Source organism: Mustela putorius, unplaced genomic scaffold (assembly GCF_011764305.1).
Source record: "Mustela putorius furo isolate JIRA1106 unplaced genomic scaffold, ASM1176430v1.1 tig00003858_pilon_pilon_pilon, whole genome shotgun sequence".
NCBI classification, from domain to species: domain Eukaryota; kingdom Metazoa; phylum Chordata; class Mammalia; order Carnivora; family Mustelidae; genus Mustela; species Mustela putorius.
The window spans coordinates 27,789,027-27,813,682 of NW_025422010.1; the positions used below are offsets into that span (position 1 = coordinate 27,789,027).

Here is a 24,656-nt window from a genome sequence, read left to right on the forward strand (position 1 = left end):
TCCTACTGTCATTTATGGACACAATTCATTAACTCTCTCTCACATAAGAGTAGAAAATCAACTTAGAAGGTTTCTAAGTCTAAGGTTTCCCATAACTCTGTGGGCCTCACCTGAACACCAGTGCTGTACAGAATATCTTCCTTTTCTTACATTTCTACCTGGGTCTAGTAGAAACATCATGACTAAAAAATAAATATTTAATTCCACAAAGGTGCATGAAATAGCCCCCTTCCCCACTTTAGACATCCTTTTGAATGGGAAAATGCCATGATGGATTTTTAGACCATGTAACGCTCCAGTGGATTAGGCTGTGGTGGTCTGGCATCTGAAATCGTGATGTTTTATCATGAGACACTGAGAAGATACTGCTTCTCTTTTTTAAAAAGAGAAAGAAATGCTCTGCTAGGGCTCATTAAAAGGGGTTTTAACATTGGAGCCAATAAAACAGGACTGTCGATTCCAAAGCTAAAAAAAAAAAAACCAGCAACTGTCACATTTTAAAAAGTCATTTCCCTCTCCCCTCTGACATGAAACCCTATTTGCAGCACACACAGGCACATTCCAGAGAGCGACAGCAAGTCCCCAACTTCTTTGAGACTTCAGAGCCGGCACAAGGACCTAACTGGAGAGGCAGAAGACTCCCCTCCTCCTAGTTTTCAGCAGCGCTCCCCTTAGAACTGGGAGCTGCTAGGCACGATTCACTCTGACACCCCGAAACCTCTTGCTTTGCTCCCCTTTAAAAGTGAAAAAGAAAGGCTTTCCACAAGACAGAAAGTTTGCCTGGATCTGTGATGCCAGAATTTCCGATAGTGGCCCTAATAGACAAAAGGGTTGGGAGCTCTAACTTCCAAAGGGAGCAGTAGACTCAGTCACTAAACGCAACAACAACAACAACAACAACAACAACAACACAACAACAACAGACCTTGAGTGTCTGACAGAAAGAATGAAAGCTCTCCTCGTGGAACGTCGCCAGGGCGTTCCTGCTCACCCACGGCAGGGAAGAGGTGGAGTGGGGTGGGGACTTGTCATTGCAGAATCCTCTTCCTCGAGGAAGCTCATTTTGAGATTTGGAGGGAGGACTGCTTAGAGAGGGTCCCCGAGCGGCACTGGGAACTGCCCCGGCCTTTGGCCCCACTGCCTGTCAGTTTCAGTCCCCAAGTCCCGCATTTCTCTCTCTGGGGATGTTGGGAACGTGGGCTTTCCAGCGCTCAGGGATGCTGTTAGGCCACTTTCCTGTTGACCTTTTGGAGACTCCGAAATCAACTTTCCCCACACAGTCTGAATTGTTTGTTTGCATTTGTTTTCAGCTCGCCAGAGCCTCCCGCGCAGCCCACCCCTCTCCCCACTCCTCTCTGCCCCCCTCCCCTCCCTCAGGCCTTTCCTGCTCCCCCCCACCCCCCCGCCCTCCTCTTTGTTGTCTCCTACCTGCTGGCCAGGCTCTGCCTGCAGTGCTGCCTGAAGGGCATCAGGTGGTAGTTCATGGCGTCCAGCAGCAGCTTTTGGCAGACCGGGTCGGTGCGCATGAAATCCACTGACTGCACCCGCTCCACCAGCTCCGGGGCCGGGATGAGCGCGAAGCGGAGGCGCTTCATGAGGTCGGGCGCGTACTGCATGCGGGTCTCGCGGTCGTGCTCCAGCCACAGCACGGACATCTGGAAGAGCGCCAGCTCCGACTCCACGGGGGGCGGCAGCGAGTCCAGCAGGGCGCGCATCTCTTCGAAGTTGAGCAGCAGCACATCCTCCACCAGGTACTTGTTGGCCAGCTTCTTGGTCTCCTCCAGGCCGTGCAGCGCAGCGATCTTGCACACCTGCTTGTAGTTCTGTACCGAGATCTGGTCGTTGAGGAACTGCACGCAGAGCTTGGTGACCTGGGGGATGTGCAAGATCTTGCTGACCGACAGCACCTCCTCCACCGTGTCCAGGGAGAGGGTCACGTTGGCCGTGTAGAGGTACTCGAGCACCAGGCGCAGCCCGATGGACGAGCAGCCCTGCAGCACTAGGTTGTTGATGGCCCGAGGACTGGTCAGCAGCTTGTCGTCGGGGGAGGAGGAAGGAGTCCCGGGCTCCTCCTGCGGCGGCTGCTGCTGCTGCTGTGGCGGCTGCTGCTGCGGCTGCTGCTGCTGCTGGTCCTTGGGGGCCCCCAGGCCGTCCTGGCCGCCGACCCCTCCCCCGAGAGGGGGGTGGCTGGAGAAGAGCGATCGGAAGTACTGCGAGCAGGAGGCCAGCACGGCCTTGTGGCAGTGGAACTGCTGGCCCTGGGCCGTCAGGGTCACGTCGCAAAACAGCTGCTTCCTCCACAGCAGGTTGAGGCCGTGCAGCAGGTTGTCGCTGTGGCTGGGGTCGAAGGTGGAGGTCCTGTCCCCGGATCTGGACATGGCGAGCTGACTCGGCGCACCTGGCTTTAAACCCTCCTCCAACCTGGCAGACAGGGGTGGGGGATGGGAGGGAGGGGTGAAGGGTAGTGGAGGGGGTGGGGTGTGGTCGGGGTGGGGAAGGGTGTGGAGGGGAGGGGAGGGCGAAGAACAACAATCAGTGTTCAGCTTGGCTCCTGCCCAGCGCGCCCCAGGACCCCGACCCTAGGAGTAAGGTCTGAAGGCGCTGAATCCGTGAGCGCCACCAAAAGAACCCTGTCTGGGGTCGGGGCGCCGGTTCAGCTCCCTGCTACTCCTCTCGCCACCGCCCACACACTTCGTCCCTCACTTTCCTAAAACCACCCTGGCTCGGCTCTTGGCAGCGACAGGGGTGGCAGCAGCGACGGCAAAGTGGCGGCGGAGGCCGAGACACCTCGTGGGCTTGTGTCCATGCCGGGCCTGAGAAAGGGAAAGGCCAGGGAGTGGGGAGCCGGGGGTTCCCGGAGAGCGCAGAGGCGACCGTCGGCAGAGGTTCCAGGTCAACTTGTGCCTGCAGCTTTGCTTTTCGCAGTTGGTCCAGTTTGGGGGGTAGGAAAGGGGACCCGACAAGCGTGCGGGTGGGCGATTCTTAGCTCTCCAAAAGCTGGGAACCCCTTCGATTATCCGTGCTGCCCCGAGAAACTCCTAGGCTAATAGTCTGAGGTAGCAGATAAAGCCCTTTCTTCTCCCGGGAAAGTGCAGTGGAGCGCGGTGAGGACCAGCTCAGTGGACTCGGCAGAGGCGGGAGCTGTCCTTATCAATTCTAGCTCATTTCCCTCACCCCGGCCCTGCCTGCTTGCCTGCTTCGCAAACTGTTGGCTTCCCCGTCACCACTCAGTTTTGCTAATTTTCCAGAGACGCCTTTAAACCTGGCAGGAGAATCCTTTCGGTCCCCCACCCCTGACCCCCCCCCCGCCCCCCGCATTTCAAAGCGCGGAAGTTCAGACGTGTATCTCCCCTTCTCTCGCGGGGCGGCACCGGGGAGACGAGGAGGGAGGAAGTGGGGCCACTGGGGTGGATTTAGAGCAGGACCCCAGAGGCCCGGAGGGATTCACGTGAAAGGTTCTGTCTCCAAGGCATCAGGAACAGTGGCTTTAACTCCAATAACTGTGAGAAGTTCAAGTTAACTGGCAGGTGTTGGGGGAGGGGGTGGGGGCTGTCCAATGGAGGGGGGGGGCAGGTTCCGTGCAGGGTCTCTGCATCCCACCCAGCATCTCCGCGTGAAGCCTCAGCTTCCCCACGAGCCCCTCGGTAAAACCCCCAGCGACCCCCCACTCGGGCACCTCCATTCCCCTGGCCCTGGAACTACTTCTGTAAAAAAAGTCTGAACCGCCCGCATCTAGGCGGAGGACGGCAGGATGGGGGGGGGGGGAGGCAAGGCGAAATCGATACGCCAGGTCCTTAACCTGTAATTGCACCTTCCAGGGCCGAGCAGAAAGGGACCCTCTGCCCACATCCCGCCCGCGCGCCCGCCCGCCCGGGAGAGCCACCGCCGCCGCCGCCGCCGCCGCCGCCGCTCGGCTCCAAGGGATCCCGCCGGACCTGCCCCTTCCACTGCGGCTCACTCTGCCCTGCCTGGCGCCAGTCCTGGATCGCCGGTTTCCTGGATCGCCGGTTTCCTATTTATACCACACTGGGCTCCTCTCGACTCACTTTACCATCCTGTTCCAGGTGGACCCTAACCTCCCTCGAGCTCCCTCCCCCGGCAGGACCCCCTCCCCCACCGGCCCCCAAAGATCTGGGTTTCCTGAACATCTCCCAGAGTCTCTCCCTTTAAGTGGACCCGGTCATACCTCTCTCTCGCTTTCCCCGCTTCGTTGTCTCGCTCCCGCCCCCCCATCCTTTCCTGTTCCCCTTCCTTCTTGTTCTCCTCCTTTGCCTTTCCCCCTTATCTGCTTATTTCTTGCAATAGGAGTTTTATTCTTTATGAGCGTTTGCCAGGCAACTAACCGCCCCCCCCCAAGACTCCCTCCCCATCCCTTCCCCCACGCCAACAACCCAAAAGACAGAACAAAATACACGCAAGGCAGACACAAGGCCAGAAACTTACCTGCTTTCAACCAGCTGCAAAGTCAAGGCTCACTTAAGCTCCCCCCCAAAAATCAATTGTCCTTCCTTTTTAAAGGTTTGCTCTCTCCTTGGGAGGGGGAAAACACCTTCTGGTTCCCAACTCCAGGCAGTCACTCTTTACAATTTATTTTGTCGTACATCATTTGATCACCATGAATTAGCAACAGCAAGAAAATGTAGGAGAGGGAGAAAAGAGAGAAAGAGAGAGGGAGAGAGAGGGAGAGAGAGGGAGAGAGAGAGAGGGAGCAGAGCTTTCTGCAAGAGAAGAAGAAGAAAAAATGTACGTGTGACAAATTATGCTACCAAGAAACAACACATCATTATCCTTGGGCCTGGGGCTCAGTGAGTCGTAACGAGAGTAATAGGAAATCCACGGTTGGGGAGAGAAACGGTCGTGCTTGGCCAGTAGAGAGAGACCATACAGGGGGATGGATGCTGGAGAGACTCGCAAAATTATGGCTCAAGGCTATTGAAAAAATTGTCGAGCGTAAATGACTGCGATTTCAAACATCTTTGGAAGAAAGAAGGGGAAAAAGCGAGCCCCCCCTCCCTCCCTCTCCCTCTCTCTCCCTCTCTCTTCTCTCTCTCTATAAAGAACCGTCAAGTTTTAGTGCGCATTGCTAATTAGTCAATTTCTCTCTGCCTTCACAGGCTGGCGACTTCGCTGCTGAGCTGAAACTGCTAATTTCTGTGACCAGCTTTTTTCTTAGCTGTGATCTGGATGAATGAGTAGCTGTCTCACAGAGATGACAAAAATAAACTCTAATCCCCCCCAAAATTTCCACTACATCTTTCTCATGCATAGATTTATGATCTTCAAGCGCTCTGTGCAATATGCAAACTTTTTTTTTGTGTCTGTATATATGCTGTTGTTTCCAGATTTCACTACATTGGTATGCTGCTTCCTCCCCCCCACACCATGAAATGCAGAAAACGCCTGATCTCAAAGTATGCCAAGATGCCACTTTCTAGTGTCTTGGTATTTGGGGTTTGAGTCTAATTTGGAAGACAGTAGCCCTTGCCTAAAAGGTGAGTGGCTGAGTGTGCAAACTGGGGGTGGGGGAATTAGAGCTGGTAGAGGGGCCAGAGGACAGCCCTTTGCTTTACATTTGTTTCCCTGCACTACTCAAGCCTTATGATCTTGTTGGAAAATATATTTTCTCTATCATTTTGTCTGGTTAAACAACCATCTCCAAACTTCTGTGTCAGCTCTTCAACAGATAAGGGTTCAGAAGTCGTATTTTTATTTAATGGAAAGATGATCATATTGTTAGCTTTGTCTTTCAATTAAGAGTCTTTGATTTGCAGGAGCCAGAATCAAGTGCTAGGAAATCCAGCTGCAATTTCACAAATGTCACCTTTAAACTTTGGACTTCATCTGATATAGAAGGATGACCACATAAAGCTCACGTTTTTGACCCTGCTTAGCATGCAAAATGACCCCCCAAACGTTCTGGAATTTTCACTGTACCAGAGATTCATGTGCATTTTGGTAGAGGACATGTTCTCTGGACTTATCTCATGATGTATTGTGCCCTTACATTTATAGCCCTACATTTCGGTTGTCAATGGGGGTTGGAGGTGTCCAAGAAAGAAAGAAAGAAAGCAAGCAAAAAAAGGAAGACATGCCCTTGAATAAAATGAACATGAAAGAAAGCTGGACATGAGTTAAATTGAGTTTTCTTTGCTATTAAATATATGAATATGATTCATTTTAATTTATATGTGCTCTGATCAGTAAACTTATTAATATACACATCAGGACACCACTGAAAGGCTGTCTTCTCATCTTCCCTTTTGATTTGTGAGATATGGAAAGACACCTGCTTAAGAGAGGGGCAGAAAACTGAAAATTCTTTGGTTTAGAAATAGGGAATTCCCCACTTAGAATAATAAACATTAACATGCATGTGGGATATTTGCTCTTAAATAAATGAAGAAGGATTGAACTGAAACATTTACTCTTCACAAAGGCCCTTCTCTATCAAGGTCCTAGGTTATCTGAGAGTAAGATACTTTATTCAGATCTTGCAGAGATGCTGCATTTCACATTTCATATTTATAACACAAAGCTCAAATACATGGTAAAATAATAGAAAAGGATTTACTTTTTATTTATTTATTTATTTTTTTTAGAGCAGGGAAAAGAAAGGGAACAGATTATCCAAATCTTCTGGCCCTACTATTTGTTTTGAATTTTTCCTTCTTTGAATTTTCCTTTCTTATTTAGGTCTTGAACAGGAAGATTGTGTAATTGTGACATAGTGTCTTTTGAAGGGGTTCTGTGCATTAGCAATGAAAGCTATCAAGTACATGCAGTATCACCAAATTCTCGTACACTAACTGTATAATTTGTATAATATGCCTTTGATGTTTACCTATTATGAGCTTCCAGTGAAGTATTTGGAACTAAATCCAAAGATGAATAAGAGTGTTGATCTCTTAAACTATTGCCATCTTTCCAAGTTCTCATAAAGGAAGTAAGATGTGTTTTGAGATCTCAAAATAACTTGATTTTGAATTTCTATTTTTTTTTTTTTTACTAATAGGCTATATTGATCACTAATTACGACTACAAGGATCTTTGTTGCTCCCAAACAACATGAAATGCACATTTTAAGAATTTTAACTATAATTTTGAAGCTTATTTAACAATGAGAGTGGAAGGGGAAGAGAAGGGTTGGGTTGGGGTCTTGCAATTCTAAAACAGCTGTTGAAAGGAAGTGGCTAGGCTGTTTCTTCTGGATTTTAAAGTTACACTGCATGAGAATGTTTAAGATTTCAGAGAAAAAATGACAATTACGGCTGTTTTGAAAGCAACTAAAAATAACATTGATGATTAAAAATCCCTTCATAATCTATGTGTAAACCGGTGTATAAATCATGTAAGCCTCACACCTCCAATATCTTGCACTGGCTTTGACTGAAATTATTGCAGAACTCACAAATGATATGACACTATTTACAATAAATCCCGTTATGAAAGATTCAATTTGCAGCAATCAGATGTTAGCTACTAAGCGATTGTAAGTATTTGAATTTTATCCTACTTCACTGTTCTACGTACAGAAATTGCATCTGTGTGTTTGATCTGTCCTGCTGAGCACTATCAGCAGCTTGCATCTCTGCCACTATTGTTTTTAAAATGGCAGGAAGGACGTGACTAGTGAAGAGCACTGAGCAGGACGGATTGCACATGGCATAAGAGAAGCCCGAATTGTCTTAGAAAAAAGCTAAATAGGATCCTGTAGTCGTCTAATTCAAGCAGTCTTCATACTTCGACAGGATTATCAAAATTATTCATCAGTGAATCTGCATTTAAACTATATATAGTGGAGAGATTCTGGAACTGCTGCCGCTGAGCATTCTACTCCAGCTTTGGCTCAAAGCTTGTCTGGTCAGCCCTCCCCTGTGGCAGGGACCCAGGGGGGATCAGTGGCTTTGATATCTCAGGACCACCTCACTGGACTGGATGAACTTCAGATTATCTTCAGAACAGTTCCAGAATGGTTTTTGCTGCTTCCCATGAAGGGGCGGCCACACCGAAACTTTATTTTCCTCATTCTTGACTTTTCTGCTTTAAGATTTAGGAGTGACCACCAAATTATAGAAACACCAATGCCCGACCTGTCCCGTGTTGCTCTTGGTCAGTAAATACTACTTCCTATGGGCTGACCTTCATGATGGTTACCTTTGTAAAATGGATGAAGGGAGGAATTCTTCCATTTTATAATAAAATTGAGCAAAGAAGGACCCCTTAGATTCCCCAAGCCAGGGAGTGGCAAAACAGAGAGAAAAATCATAGGTTTCCTACTTGGGTAGGCATGGCCAGAAATATCGCAAAACCAGCAGCTTCAGGAAGCTTCTGGAAGAACAAAAAGTCTGAAATAACAGTAAAAGATAAGAAATGGTGCAATTGGCTAGCATCTAGTCAAAGTCAATGGTTTACTCTTGTCCCAAGGTCAAATCAAAGTCCTTGGCCAGTACCCCAGGTACTGTTGTAGCTCTTCTGGGAAGTCCGTTGTTGTCTGCTTTCTGAAATACACCCCACTCTCATAGCACATCCTTATGTTGTATCCTTAGGAGAGGCCTTGGTTTTCTACCTAGAGAAATCCCACCTAATCTCAGCCTAAACTCAGATTTCTTTCCACTTTGAAACTCTTCTTGGCAACTAGGGACAGAATAACCATAGCTAATTCTTATTGAACTCATTACTTGTTTGGTGGACACTAGCCTAAATCCTTTAGATGTTTGTTTTCTTAATCCTTTTGCTAATCCTGTGAGAGAGTATGGTAGATTGTAAAAATGGAGCCAATTTTCTATACTTCCTGGTATAAATACCCCATTATAAAGAGGCTCTGCTGTTCTCCCTGTAAGGGCGGAGTCTACCTCCCCACCCTTTGAAAGTGAGCTGGCCTTGTCCTTTGTTTATCAATGGAATGTGCCAGAAGTAACTTTGTGCCAATTCCAGGTCTGAGCCTTAAAAGGCCTTGTATGCCTCAGCTTCCCCTCTTTGAGTCCTGTCCACGTCCATATGAAAAAGCCCAGGTTAGCCTGGTGACAGATGAGATACCACATGATCCCAGCTGACCTAGGATGTAGGAATGGGCCCGGCTGGGACAGAAGAACGAACGTAGCTCAAATTTACTAACGCGCAGAGCTCTTAGTGAAATAAATGGCTGTTGTTTCGAGCCATTAATCTTGGGGGTGACTTGTTCCCCCGAAATTAGCCAATAAAGAAAGGTATTCTAATACCTTTCTTTATTTCATTATTTATTTCATTATTCTAATCTTACCAACAAGCAAAATGAAGTGCAGAGAAATCAGGTAAAATTTTCAGGGCCACACAGCTTTTCCAAGATAGAGCTAATACAACTTGACTCCAGAGATGAACCATTCGGCTACACTAGCCACAAAAGAAGTGCCTGCCGTCTGTGAACTTCATTCATTTATTCATCAAGCACCTGTAAGGTATCATTACATCCCAGACAACGTGCTAAACGTGGAAGATATGATGATGAGTAAAACTGCATTCTTGCCCTCAAGGGGCTAACATTCTAATGGAGGAGACAGGCAGGTAAATTAGACACAGCATGTGAATAATTACAGTGTGATAATTGCTCTAATAAGAGTATGTGTAATGAACTACTGGAGTGGAAAGAACAGGCTTCTAACTTCCTTATAGTACTTATTACCTGTAATACTCTTTTGACATTTATTGTTTACCACTTTCTATGTTGTTCTGTATGTTTGTTTCTTATTTAGGTCAATATATTTTTGATCTCAGCTAGATTATAAGCTTCTGGAGGAGAAAAAACCTGGTATCTGATAAAATCTCCCATGGTCCACAGCTCTGTACCTTGCTCAAAGCAATTACTCAATAAATATATTGATGGATGATGAAAGATGAATTTTCAAATTTTTCAGGGTAACATCAGAACGAACAAGGTAGTATTTCATAATCAGGGATTGTGTTGGGCATTCAACCATGTGACCTTACTCAGTCTCTTGATTTTACTGATCTACTGTCTAAAAATTAAAAAATATCTTTTTAACATTGTGAAATAAACATTTATTTCATAGCTCATTGATAAGAGTCTGATAGGACCTCATGAGAGTTTCCCTCATATCCTTCACCTATGGCAATAATCACTCAGCAAAGTGCTCTAAAAATTTGAAGGGAATAGTTACTTTTATGGAAATAGTGATTTAACTACTAAACCAAGGTAGCACAAAGTTGTGTTTCTAAGCCTGCATTCGGGAAGCAGACTACTTACATTTGAATCCTAGCTTTGCCATTTTCCATCTTTGCAACTTTGGGTAAATAACATTTCTCTGCCCAGTTTCCACATTCAAGAATGAGGATAATTATAGTACCTGCCTTCTAGGATTTCATAATGCTTAAATTTTGTCAATATTTCTCAAAATGTTTATAACATTTCCAGACACATGGCAGAGCCATGTGAATGTTTGTTAAATAAAAAAATACACCGATGTAGCTAAAGACTTCTTAGTGTTCCTTTTATTCTTTCTTTTCTGCACACTAGGCCCAGAACCCAACAAATATGGGATAGAAGGAATAAAGACATCTGCTTTTCTCAGGTTTGCAATAATTCATAATTCTATTCCAGAAAAATGGGTTACTTTAACAAAAGAAGAACCATTATTTTTTACTTTATTCTTTCAATGTTTTATGTTTTAGTTTGTTTTCCTATAGTTTTAAAAATCACCATTCTTTTATCTTTGGGAACATTGGTGTTCTATGTACATGTCTTAAGGAATTGAGATTCTAAAAATGTAAGGTCATTTATTATTAGTAATAGTTTGATGATAGGTTGTCGAATATATGCCTGACTCTGAAAAGTGGCTTTTTGGCAATAGGCCTTCATGCCAATGACTGAGATGAGAGAAGAGGTCGTTGGGCTTTCGCCCCTGTCTTTGACATTATCTGTGACCCTGGACAAATCACTTTTATTCTCCAGGTCTCAGTTTTCCCATATTTGGAAAGAGCATTTCCTTCACTGAACTCGTGTGGGGCTGCACTGAGATAAAACTAAAGTGAATGCTCCTCAGAGAACAGTTGGGAACTTTTCTTCATGACTTAGGAATAAGATGGAGGTTTAAGTAATACAAGAAGAAAACAATCCTACCCCTGAAAACTGCCCAGAAGCTTGAGGCCAGAGTATTTACCAAGTCATCTTTGGGGAAATAGTCAGATACAACCAAATAAACAATTGGAAGCATTTTGAGTGTATTAACAGAAATTATGTGCACTCACAAATAAACCATTTTATATGCATCAAAGATTTCCAAGAGTTGGGGTTTATGGAAAAGTACTTGTTTTACTGTAGAAATGCCATATTCTGAATGTTGAATAAAGGAAGGTATGGAAATGTTTCCCTATGAGCAAGACAGTGCAGCTTTATCACAAAGAATTGTCACCTAAATTTGCAAATTATCCTAATCACCTTTCCCACCCTCAAAATTTTCTTTTCTTTCTCTCTCTTCCTTCCTATCTTCCTTCTTTCCTTTCTTTCCCTCCTTCCCTTCCTTCCTTCCTATCTTTTTCTTTCCAATTTATTTATTTATTTTTTAGAGAGAGAGAGAGAGAGAGATTGGGGGAGGGGCGGAGGGAGAAGGAGAGAGAGAATCTCACGCAGACTCCCAACTGAGTGTGGAGCCCACAGGCTGGATCCCTGGGATCATGACCTGAGTTGAAATCAAGAGTTGGATGCTTAGCAGACTAAGCCACCCAGGCACCCTTTAAATGTTTCTTTTATTTGTGGCAATTTTTTTTCTTTCTTTTACCAATTCTTAAAAATGAAGATATGTATTGCTGTGTTGGAATATTCACCAGACCATTGAATTTTTCATAATCAAGAGACAGTGATATAAGATTTTTAGTCAAGTATCTATATGCTTAATCAATAAATATTATTGTATTTACGAGGACATACATCTTGAGTAAGGTCCAATTTCCCTTACAGATGAGCTGTTTATAATATTTAAAATATTATAATATTTAAAATATCTATTTATTTCTGCTCTCAGTTTCTTTGATATTAGTGCAAATTTGTCCAATTGTCCATTTTCAGAATAATCTTTCTTTGTTTCTCTCTTATTTTTTCACCATAGCCTACCACTTCTGCACCCCACTCTAGTACACCCAATCCTATTTCTACTTCTATTATGTTTGTTTGAAATATAATATTTCACAATACTTCAGAAAGTTGGAATTGCTCAAAGTCAATGGCTTGATGTCGCTATACTGTTGAAGTTTTGTTTGACAGTTTGGATACATTTTGGGAGTTGGTTGGCTGAGGTGACATACAATTCAAGAATTCCGTTGGGTATTTCATTTCATTCTATTTTTTAAAAGACAACCAACTAACTAAAGGATGTATTTTCTCAAAAGTTGATGGTAACATAGTCGCTGCTAAGACAACATGGTAAATCTGGACTGGACCCTTTTCATTTTGACATTACATATTATTGAGCTCAACATTAAAGTAACATGGGTTGAGATAAGGATTGGTTTAAGTTCCCTGTAGGCACTTGAATCTCATCAGCAAGAACATTTTGTCCAGCTTTATCTTGTTTTATGTATATTAATTTCCTTGGCTTTCTAACAGTAGTCAAAAGAAACCAAACGCTTCAAAAGAAATGTCAGGAACACTCCTTTGTGAGTGTAAGATGGAACTCTTTGCAGTTCTTATCTTCAAGAAAGGCTTTCAATTGTAATATTCCATAAATGTAAAAATGCATGTACTCTTGACCCAAAATTCTATGGCATCTCTGAAGTGGGTAAAAGTTGTCAGTTGAATCTCATATATAAATGCTTATTTGCCTATTTAATGAATATGTGCTATCTATGGTTGGGAAAAGCTCAAATATAATGAATTTAGGTAATGAGTACAGTGTTTAATTTTGAAGGTAAAAATGTGTGTGTATATTTGCTGTTGTTCTCCAAAGTTATTATTCCTCAGCATGGGTAGTTGTTAGTACTTGCCAAGTCTATTTTCTTTTGAAACTATTATTAATATGATATTCTATTTTGTTTTTTTCCCCTAAGCTATAGAGGTATTTTTAAAATAATTTTTAAATTTTAGAATAGATTTAGATTTACAGAAAAATTGAAAGGATAGTACAGAGTTCCCATATACCTAGCATTCCGTGTCCCCTATTATTAACATCTTATGTTAGTATGGTGTATTTGTTACAATTAATAAACAATATTGATACATTACTATTATTAACTAAAGTCCATAGTTTATTAAAATTCACTTGATTTTTAACCTAATTTCTTTATTCAGAATCGCACCCAGAATATCAGATTACATTTGGTTGTCGTATTTCCTTAGGTTCCTTTTAACTGTCCAGTTTCTCACACTTTCCTTGTTTCTGATGACCTTGAGTTTTTAGAGATACTGACTTGATAATTTAAAAATATCTCCCAATTGAGAATTGTCTGATGTTTTTCTCATGATGAATCTGGGTCGATGGGTTTTTAGGAGGAGGACCACGAAGGTCAACAAGGTGACATTTTAATCTCATAATATCAAGGGTACGTGTGAGCAACATGACTTATCAATGTGGATGTTAAACTTGATCACCTGGCTGAAGTAGTATTTGCTAGGTTTCTACACATTGAGGGTAGCGCCCCCCCTCCCAACTGTTTCCCTTAAATTGTACTCCTTGGAAAGAAGTTGTTATTCACAGCTCATACTTAAGGAATGGAAGAGTTATGCTCCAACTCCCTGAGGTGGAAGTATCTACATAAAATATCTGGAACTTGTCGGCAAAGGATATTTGATCTATTCTTCCCCATTTATTTATTTATTTAATCTTTTTTTTTTTTTTACATCAGTTTGGACCCATGGATATTTATTTTTGTTCTTTGGGTTATAATCCAGTACTAGTTTATTCTGTTGTTTGAACTGTTTTAGCTTCAGCCATTGGGAGGTCTTTCACCTGGCTCCTGTATCCCTCGATATATTCCCTGTCATTAATGTCCTTTCCTCCCTCCCTCTCTTTCTCCCTCCCCATTTCCATCCTTCCTTCCTTTCTCTCTCCCTTCCTCCCTCCCTTCTTTCCTTCCTTCCTGCCATGGCAAGATAGTGCATGTTCACTCTGTATAATTCATGCTTTAGTCTTAGGATCAACCATTTCTCTAAGAATTTTGCTTCTTTTTATTGGAGATGGTATTAAAAATGAAGAGCTGAAAAAAAAATAAAAAAAAATAAAAGAAATGAAGATGTGAGCCTTGAGTGTGCTAGTTGCTCCCGGGATGCTTCCTTTAGACCTGACAGCAGGCAGGACAAGGAAATATATGTATGTATAGTAATCCTGTATGTACACATATCTATACATGTTTATATAGAGAACCATCTGCATCCATATAAACTAACCATGAGTTCATATTGATGTCTCCAACTTTCATCCATCACCAACCAACTTGATTTCAACTTAAATGGTTTACATGTGAAAAACATGAAAGGAGGAAGAACAGGCAAAATAGTGTCCTTACTTTGGGGTTGATGAGACCAGAGAGTACACTGAGCTTTTGTAGGATATAAACAAGTGCTATTATGGAGGAACAAGCCATTGAGTAATGGTCTTCAGATTTATTATTTAATAGAGTTATACTTCAGATGTGTAACATGCAGAAAATGAATACTTTGCCACTGAAGTCCAATATTTTTTCAGTATCTTTTCAGTAGGAAAGATGTCAGAGTTTCTATAACTACAGAGGAAAACTCAAACACAGGCCTATTGAGAAAAAGCTATAAGGAAAAGCATCTCAGACCTAGCCTGATCTTGTTTCTATTGGTCCTGATGAACACTGGAAATTCCATAATAGGACTGTTGTAGCTACAGTTGATCCAATAGTTCATAAGCCCAGGGGGAACAGGAGAAAAAATCACAGGATTTAGAATTGAAAGAAAAGTATTTGAAGATCTCCTCTATCATTCATTGGTAACATAAACATCCTAATGCCTCTAACCTCAATTTTCTCATTTGTAAAAGGGGATAATAATAATTTTGTACCATTTATATTTTAAGGGCAATATAACAGTCAAGAAAGCAAACAAATGTGAAAATAATTTTTGAATTGTAAAAACAATGCAAAAAATATTATAGGAGGAGATATGTCCATGTAAGTAGCTGAGGATGATATAACATGGTGATCAAGAATGTTGATTTTGGAAAGAGACTGGGTTAGAATCTCAACTACACAATTTCCTAACTGTGTAAAATTAGGCAAGAAACCTAATTTCTCAAAGAATCAGGGTTTTTTTGTAGGTAGAACTGGATTCATTTAGATTTCAGTTTAATCACTTATGGAGTAGAGAGGAGTAATTTCCTTTTTAGCTCTAAATCTCCAGGTCTGAATCTCTATTTCCTTGAAATGTTGACTGAAGCACTGAATATAGGCTCCCAAATCATAACACAGAGTTTGGGTAAATTCTCTTGAATTTGGGAAGCAGGAGGATTGGGCCACCCAAGCAAGCTATGAGGGGCCTCAGATAAATTATGCCTGAATTCAGTGATCAGGGAAAGCTGTACCTTGGAAGGCTTCTTCACTTGCAAGGCTCTGGGAGGGGTCCCAGCAATGTGTAAAATTTCAAAAATAAGACATTTTAATTGTAACCAATTAAAATTTCTCTCTATTTCCACTTGAACTTCTTTCATGTCAGATGGTGTTGGAGAAGGAGCCCTAAACATTTTTGAGACACTGGTGAAACAGAAGTTGAACAGAGAATGTAATGTGAACCGAGTAAGATATATTAGGATATAATTTATGTGCTCACAATTACTTTCACATAGAGTTAGGTTATTATTAGCTGCCCCAATGAAAGAATGACTACTAGGAATATTCTGGCTTTCCACTGTGCTGACTCACACACTGTCAAGGAAAAAAATTAGATTGGAGTTCTATTGTGATATGAATATGTACTCTTGAAATAGTCCTTGAAAAATATGGGGGTATTTAAGATGATTCCCTGCACAAGAAAATTGAAATCATATAGTTAGTGTATGAAAGTGTATGAAAGAAATTTACCATACATGTTGGGAAGCTGAAAAAATTTTCTAAGCTATCAAAAATTAAAAAAACAAATTTTGATCAATCATGGCAGAAGAAAGACTAGAAACACTGATCTCTTATTTGTCCTCTAGAAAATTGTATTACAAGATTTGTTTGTTTGTTTTGCCATCGTACATTTTGAAGACTTATAGGTCTTTATAAGTCTTTATAAGACTTTAGAAGTCAAAATTTCATGGAAAGGAGCATTATAGAGGTATATGTTAGTTAGCTAAAATTATGTTATTTTGTGGACTTTGCAAGGTTTGTGGTAGTGCTAGTTTTTTGAAATTTGTAATTTTAGGCACCAGAGAGTGTGTATCTACACCATGTATTCTTCTTCAAGAATTCTGCTAAGTCTGTAACAAGTAGCTGTGGAGGTAGATGGATTTCTGTGATGCACAAAGATACAGAGCTGAATATAGATTTCCTTTTAGAGCCTTCTATTTTAGGAATTCCTGTGACATGAAGAGTTGAGGCTCTAAGAGCTTCCTTCTGTTTGTATGGCCTCCTTCCCTGCTGACTTGGAAGAATCCTGTGGCTCCCAAGGGCCCAACTTGCTGCCTGGAGCCACTTAAGCCGTTAACTGGTCACCACTGGGCCTGGAAGAGTTGGACTTGTTTGTCTCCCTTGTGTATGCAGGTGGGTCTCACTAATGTATGTATGTGTGCGTGTATTCATTCATTCAACAAAATACCTAATGCTGTGTGTGAGATGACTTTTGTCCTCACATGTTGTTTCTTAGAACAAATGCTTTGAGTTCTGTGCAATGGAAGAACTGGCGCTCTAGGACCATCTAAGCACCCTGTCACTTAATATGCTTCTGAAATCTGCAGAGACTAAAAACTCTTTTGGTTTCATAACTCCTAATCTGACTTTTCTTGAACTCATACACATACACGATGGTGGTTCCCCAACCTTCACCCCAGATTGCTTTATTCTAATGGCACGTGTCAGAAATCTGAGGGTGTATTTGTGCTAACTAACTAAATTTCTTAATAAAAATGTAATTTATTAAAGTAACTTAAAAACCACCACATTATTTGGGAAAATAATGTACTGTTGATCAAAACATCTGAAAACAATATAAGTAGTCAACTTTTCTCTACCAGGATAAATATGATAATTTTGCATGCATGTTTATATCCATTCTTGTACATAAACACGGGAGCACACAGATATGTATGTGTGTGCACACATGAATTATATTTTCCCATACATACACATCTACACCCACATAGATATACATAGTGTACTTATTTACAGTATATGTGCACTTTGTAAAGCTTAAAAATTGCTTTACCCATCTTTAGAGGGTATGACTTATTAAGATATTGTTTTAGGACCAATGTAATAGCTTTAGTGGAGTAAGAAATATTACCTGTCTCCTATGACCCACGTGGATTCTGCTATTTGAGAATATATACACATTTGCTCAGTGGCTTTGTGTATTTCCCCAGAGTGGGGCACCAGGTGGCAGATGCCAATGTTAAGCAACTAAAAAAATTTCACTCTACTCTCTAACTATTTCAAAGAGTACAACATCAGTACTCAGAACCTAAATTTTTCTACAGCTCTGCCCCGTGATATGGAGTAAATGGAAGGAATATGCTCCAGGTGAAGGGCTTTCTGAGCCCATTGCTGGCATCCAGGCAGCAGTTGGTGACCGATGAGTCTGAGCTATAGATCATTTAGAGTGAAGCTGGTCATTTTACCCTCCACTATCTGCAGAAAACATCAACCTGTGATTACAATATCCCTGTCAGAAATTAACTGGAAGCTGTGCCTGTCTTCCAGGACCCCCTTCGCGTTGGAGACGCTCTCCCGTTTGCTCCCCCCACACCAACGGAGAAGATATGCAGTTCCACTATGAAGGCCTATGGGTAGCTTAAATAATTTCTGAAGTTATAGCTTACTTAAGCTTTCATGCACTTACTCTGCTGAAGAAAATGAATTTACTACATGGAATCACACTTCTCCTAAAATATCTCTGGGTCTCCACAACCTACAGATATATAACAAGCAAAGGCGTGCTTATAGGCACTGATCTATTAAACCATTTTCCTAAAATACCTAGCCTTTGCATACGAAACAGAAACAAAAAATCATTAAACCTATGGTTTGCCAGACAATTACTTTGTCAAATCTCAAGAAATTGCATAATAAATTGTATACATGCATCAAACATGAACAGCAGAGGAGTATAACAAGCTATGTATTTCCAGTCTGCTTGTTCTCATATTCAAGCAGTAGCTTTTGTTTTCAAGAACAATTCTATATCCCTTCCGAAGGCTTTTTACAAAATACAGCCATACATTTATCTATCAAACTAAGTATAAATAATTGAGACACTTAATATGCACAGTAATGGGGAAATGCACGAATAACTTCATTATTAATGTCTATTGATTATTTATGTTTTCAAATAAGCAAATGTGCTGCTAGTATTTTTATCATGTAAATCTATATGTGTATTTTGGTTTTACCTGTTTATTGGCAAATTTACAATCCACATTATGGGCATTTTTATTGCTTTGCACACTTATTTGCTATGCACATAACCAAGGTCAGTTTACAAACTGACTGGTGTTTACTCAATTTGATTACTATGTTACATTTCTGAGTTTATTTTCCCTTTGGAAAATTAACTGTACAGGGAAGCCCAGTAAATCTTTACTTAAAAATTCCAAACTTTAGATTGATTTCAGCAGTGAGTTTGTATTGATCTCAAAAGCTTTGCGTTCCTAACTAAAAACTAATCTTTATTTCACCCTTTAGTGACTGCAGTCATAAATATGCTCACTCCTACCAGTGTAGAGTGGATTAATGGTTATTGGAGATTGGGGCTTCCAACTGAGTGTGGGAAACCTTAACCTTTGGAGGACAACATGAAGGCATTTACCCCTTGTCAGCTATAATCCCTAGGTCCACTTTTGACATTTACCTGAGTGTTAAAGAGGAAGCGGAGCAGGGACTGGGGAATAAAGCTCCAGAGATCCTGCTTGGCTATTAATCACTCACTGTTAGATTGACTGCCGTGCTTGATCTGGCTGCTTCCGGCCATCAGAGTCACCAAAAGGCCTGGCCCTGCCTCTCCACTCTGGGACCCGGGTTAGCTCCTCCTGGGGCAGACTTTTCCTGCCTGCCTGCCTGTAAGGAGGGGCTTCTTCCAACACCCAAACCCATCTGTCATTACCCTTCCAACTTTGCCATGTTAACAGAACTAATATTCTGAGGAGTATGTCCAACCCATTTGTATGATCTAATTATAGAGAATAAGAGAGTTAAAAAGGAACAAAACATTTTGTTATCAAGGGATGACCAAGAACATTCCAGGCAGCAGCAGGTGAAAGGCTGACAAATGGTAATGAAGCTGCAAAACAGTATTTCTCAAAGTGTGGCCCTGGGTACCTCCAGGATCACAATGACTGAACGAGAAGGTCAACTTAGCATCTCCTGGGCACCAGCATTCTGAACTTCAGCGAGGACTCCAAGGAGCTTTTATGGCCCCAGAGTGTGGGACACTCAGTCATAATGTTGGTATGTTTCCCCCTTTACCCCTTTCTATGGGAAGGAAGTAAGAATTTTGATTTTCTGGGACCTGATGGCTGAAATTACTATTAGGTTACTCAGTATCCGTATTTTTCTTTCTTTTTAATAAGGCAAACTTAATTTTCATCTGAGCTCCTTGTTGTCCAATTATCATTTTTCAACCTTCCTGACCGATGTAAGAGAGGCTTCTGTGTGGGATTTGTAAAATGTCTTCCTTCAAGGGTTGGGCCATGCCTTTTCTCTTCCTTTTCTTTAGTGTGCTTAGCCCATATTAATGGGAACCTCAGCAGCTCATGCCTTTTCTCTTCCTTTACTTTAGTGTGCTTAGCCCATATTAATGGGAACCTCAGCAGCTCATCCTGAATCATGGGGACATGACTGACATCTGAGATTGGCGGGTCAGAGAACTTGAAGGGACTTGGGTCCCTGATGATTTCATGAAACCTCCCCCCTGGTCCTGGGCTACCTACCATTACTGAATAAAGCCTGTGTGTTTAATCCCTTCCTGGGGGTGGGATTCACTATAGCTCAGAGTTGAATGTGGTGAGTTACTGGGGCAGATCCCTTCAGGATAATGGGTTCACTTCAGACAAAATTCTCCCTCTTTGGATGACCCCAACGTTTCCCAAGCATTATTATTGTCTGTGACAGTGAGAGAGTATCTGAATAATAGTCACTTTGTTACATTTCTGTGGGCTCAGGATTCAGGGAGGTACTCCAGGTCTTGCTTAGAATTTCAGAAAGGTCTGTGTGCTTCTAGGTGTTGTCCACAGAAAGGTGATGGGTTTGCAGTGGCAAGTTGGCCACGGGGGTTCTAGGGAGGGCAGCAGCCCCAAGGACAGACGTGCATGCAGGAATCTAGATTGCTTGCTAAAGCAATTGATCACTTAGTGGTGCCCTCCATGCTCCATGAAGTTAACCTTTACCAGACTTAAGGCTAGACCTGTTACATATGGATGAAATGCAGTGTCTTAAAGACATTAGAAGCTTACTTAAAGTGTTCCTTTTACCTTGAGGAGGAAAAGATTGTATTTCTTTTCTCCCATTAATATTTTTATTTCTTCTGTTCCCAAATCTGATGCTATCGAGTCATGATCTTTGTGTCGGGATAGCACTTCCAACACTTATTGTCATGACTTTAAAGATAATGTGCAGATACAGCAAGCAAAATAAGATTCTCTATTTCCTTCACTGATGCTGGCTTAGTTACTGAAGTCATTTATTAGAGGCTTTTTACCCTTTTTTTCTTTTCTCTCTTTTTTCCACCACAAATGCAGTTACAACCTTTAACATGATTATCTTCATTGATATGTTAATGGAATGGCTATAGATTCACTTACACAAATAATTCATTATTAGATATCACATTCTGACATCTGGTGTGACTCTAGCTATGTTGGAAGAGGGACTCTGTCAAAGTGTGGTCCCTGGACCAGCCAGCCCCAAGGGCATCACCTGAGAAGTTGTTAGAAATGCAAATGCTTGAACCCCACCGCCCTAGATCCAGTGAATCAGAAACTCTGGAGGCAGGGCCTAGCAATTTGTGTTTTTATAAGCCTTCTAGAAGATTCTGATGCCTGTTTAAGTTTGAGAACCAGTGTTCCAGAATGAGCCTAGTCATGTCATCAAACCAATCCACCAAGAATACTTGAATGTCTGTTCCTTAATGTTTCCACAAAAGTGAAATCTTAGACTCCTATAAGTTGGAACGAATCATTTAATTATGTAACTTTTATTTCATCTGTCTTCAGTCTACAGATAACTGGACCAGGCAATAAGATGATTTAATTTGTGCTAAAATAATAACAGTTAACAATGTAGAGTATTTTTTCAGTCTTCCAGGTGCTGACACATTTAAAATTTCACTTGATTATGCAGCAGATTCAAATGTACCATCTGAGTTAATGCAATTTAATTGTTGGAAAAAGCAACAAAAACAAACCGTTACAGGACCATGTTTTATTCTTTTTTTTGTCCCTATATTGCTGATTTTCCCGCATTAGAAACAGCACTTGGTAAAATAAATGTTATTTAATGAATGGTCATCTACATGAATAATGTTCAACAGTACCATTTGAATAATATTTTCTAGTGGATGAGGGGGAAAATCCATGGAGTTTTATATCAGGTCTATTTGGAAGGAGAGAGAACTTTATGGAGAGCATTTCAATTTTGTAACTGTATATTTGACACTAAGACATTTGACAAAGGTTAATACTCATTGACTTACAGATGCCCTGTAGAAATTAACTTATTGTCTCAATTTCAACGGAAAGCACAAGTTCAAAATAGCTCTTGGGTCACACTCATGAGGCCAATATTCTTTCTGTATTATTATTAAATACTATTAGATGGGATAATATAATTTTTTTAAGAACATAAATATAATATTTAGGAAATGATTGAAATCATTGTTTTTAAAAAAGATTTTATTTATTTATTTATTTGTCAGAGAGAGAGATCACAAGTAGGCAGAGAGACAGGCGGTGTGGGGGGAAGCAGGTACCATGCTGAGCAGAAAGCTGGATGATGGGCTCCATCCCAGGACCCCGAGATCATGACCTAAGTCAAAGGCAAAGGCTTAACCCACTGAGCCACCCAGATGCCCCTGAAATGGTTCTTAAATCCATTTTTATTATATCTGTAACCTAAATTGGAAAATTGTTCTCTATTAGTTTACTAAATTTGGTTAAATAGTATTTTTAAAAATTATATTAAAGATAAAAATTAAGAATTGTCTTTGAATATGGGCTATAATAAAGCAAAGAACTTTTAAAAAACAAAATAAAACTCAACATTTAGCTAAGTACTAAGTTTATTAAAGGCATTAACCTAGTACTTTTACTAATATTCCAGACTGTCATCCTAACCAAATATTTCAGGGTTTGATAATATTCTCTCTTAGCTTCGAGACTTTTAAAAATAATATCAATCCTAAGACTCTTAATCTTTTCGTAAGCTTTCCAAAAACAGTAAATCCCAAACCACAGTGTTTCGAAGCAAATTTCTGATAAAGAATTTGGAGTATTTTCAATAAGAATAACAAAATTAAACTTCCAGGAGTGTGCTTTAGTGGAAAAGATTCGAGCATTGGAGTTAGAGAACTGGGCTAGATTTCCACCTCTGTAACTTGCTAGATCTAAGTCCAAGTTAGTTATCTCACTGAGCCTCAGTTTCCTCATCTATAAATTGGGACCGGTAAAAATATTTGCCTCACAGAATTTTTGTGAGCATCAACTAGAACTGTGTCTAGAGATCGGCAGTTTAGATCTCTAGATTCTCTAGAGATCTAGAGACTCTAGATTCCAGTCTAGAGATCGGCAAAAAGACAATCTTCGATGTACAATAGCTCTTTTTATGTGAAATAACAATGTGAATGTACATGAAATAAATCATAAAATGTAAAAGGATGCATACATTTTGGTTTAATATATTAATTTTTGCAGAAACAAAGTGAAACATTTAGAAATGGGGAATCACTATTTCTAAATACACACTTGGCAAATTCAAGCCTGTTTGATTTCATCACTTTCTTCAGTGAGTGCACCAAAGACACACAAAATCTGAGGAAACAGCAAAGTCTTCTATCAATTTGTATGAGGGAAAATAATGCACGATTCCCTAGTAATTCAAAAGCAAGCTGCTCTGGAATTCTGGTGTGACAAGGAACTAGATAGGCACATTCAGATAGCCTGCAAGCTTCTTTAGTAACATGAATGTGGCACTGAATTTTCAAGGACAAAAATAAAGATGACCAAGTGAGTGACAGTATCCAAAAATGATCCTACCTTACATTCTTAGGTAATTTTCATATCACCATCTACCACTTACCCTAAATAAACAGTAATAAAATAAGGGTGAACAATATCCCCCAGCAAGACAACTACCCTGTCATCTTCTAATTCACCGAACCTCAACCTTTCCCAAGCACTTACCAAGAGTTATGTGGTACAAATTCAGAAATGGAAGAGATACAATATCTGCTCTGAAAGCGTTCAGCCGTTCAGCTCTGCAGAACATGAAAAAAAGGCCAGATATCTAAAAAACCTGAGTAATTATTGAATACGGGGCTAAAATCAGGCAAGTGAAAACAGCCAGCAGACAAAGCACTAACTGAAACCCACTCACCTTGAGGAAATTTCATGACAACACATACATAGTTACCCACACTTTATCAACAATACCACAGATAACCAGTCAGAAAAAGCCTAAAGGCAAGGACGCAGAGCTTCTAATAGCTCTAGGATGCTCAAGTTTTTGTAGTTATAAGCACAAGAGATTATTTATATAGAGCAATAGTTCTTAAAGTGTGGTTCATAGACCTCTTGGAGGTGCCTGAAATCTTTTGCATGAAGCCAAAACGATTACAATAATAAAGATGTTATCTGAACTTTTTACCACTTTGACTTTTTACTGACAGTGGAAAAACAATGGTGGTAAAATTGCTGGTGCCTTAGGACGATTCAAGGCAGCAGTACCAAACAAAACAAGCATCATTGTGTTCTTAAATGCTACGTACTTTTGGTTTTAAAAAATTGTCAGTTTCACTTAAGAATGCCTTTGATAAATAAATAAAATTTTAATTTTGTTACATCCTAATTTTGAATATGTATTTTTTAATGTTCTGTGTGACAAAATGGGAATTGTTCCAGTATACCAAAGTGTAATGGTTGTCTTAAGGAAAACTTCTTATACAACTGTTTGAGTTGCAAGCTAAACTAACCTTTTTAAAAAATTTTCGTGTGACAGGATTTGAAAGAATGACTGAGAAGTATTTTCAGACATGGATATATGGCTGAAATTCTCTTGACAACAAACAAAGTGAACCCTGTCATTTCAAGAAAAACAATTGACAATATTTTCTGCCAATGATAAAATTTGAGCTTTCTAATGAAAAATAGAATTTTGGAAAACTACATTCACCACCATGAAATTGACTTAAACATTTATCTTATGAAATTGGTGGTACTACAATTAACAGATAATTTTTAAAAATATTGTACAATGATATGTGTCAACACTTAGAAGTTTAACATAATTTGATGAAACCATATTTT

General features: G+C 40.9%; 2 protein-coding genes across 4 annotated transcripts in view; one reads left to right on the forward strand and one right to left on the reverse strand.

Moving 5' to 3' along the window:
- Window positions 1-3,183, reverse strand: part of KLHL14 (kelch like family member 14) — a 98,550-nt gene extending 95,367 nt beyond the window's left edge. For 2 of the 3 annotated variants that reach the window (XM_045065492.1, XM_045065491.1), the window contains exon 1: window positions 1,429-3,178. In XM_045065492.1, coding sequence (XP_044921427.1) covers window positions 1,429-2,378 — 950 coding nt within the window. In that variant the 5' untranslated portion in view covers window positions 2,379-3,178. Of the gene's footprint in view, window positions 1-1,428 lie in introns of all 3 variants that reach the window. The other variant, XM_004742896.3, reaches the window with a different exon arrangement.
- Window positions 2,805-6,123, forward strand: LOC106004861. The gene is made up of 4 exons (XM_045065769.1): window positions 2,805-2,924; window positions 3,161-3,502; window positions 3,819-4,064; window positions 5,115-6,123. Exons 1-4 carry the CDS (start codon window positions 2,805-2,807, stop codon window positions 5,190-5,192), a joined length of 786 nt encoding a protein of 261 aa, XP_044921704.1. The 3' UTR covers window positions 5,193-6,123.
- Window positions 6,124-24,656: the final 18,533 nt, after the last annotated feature.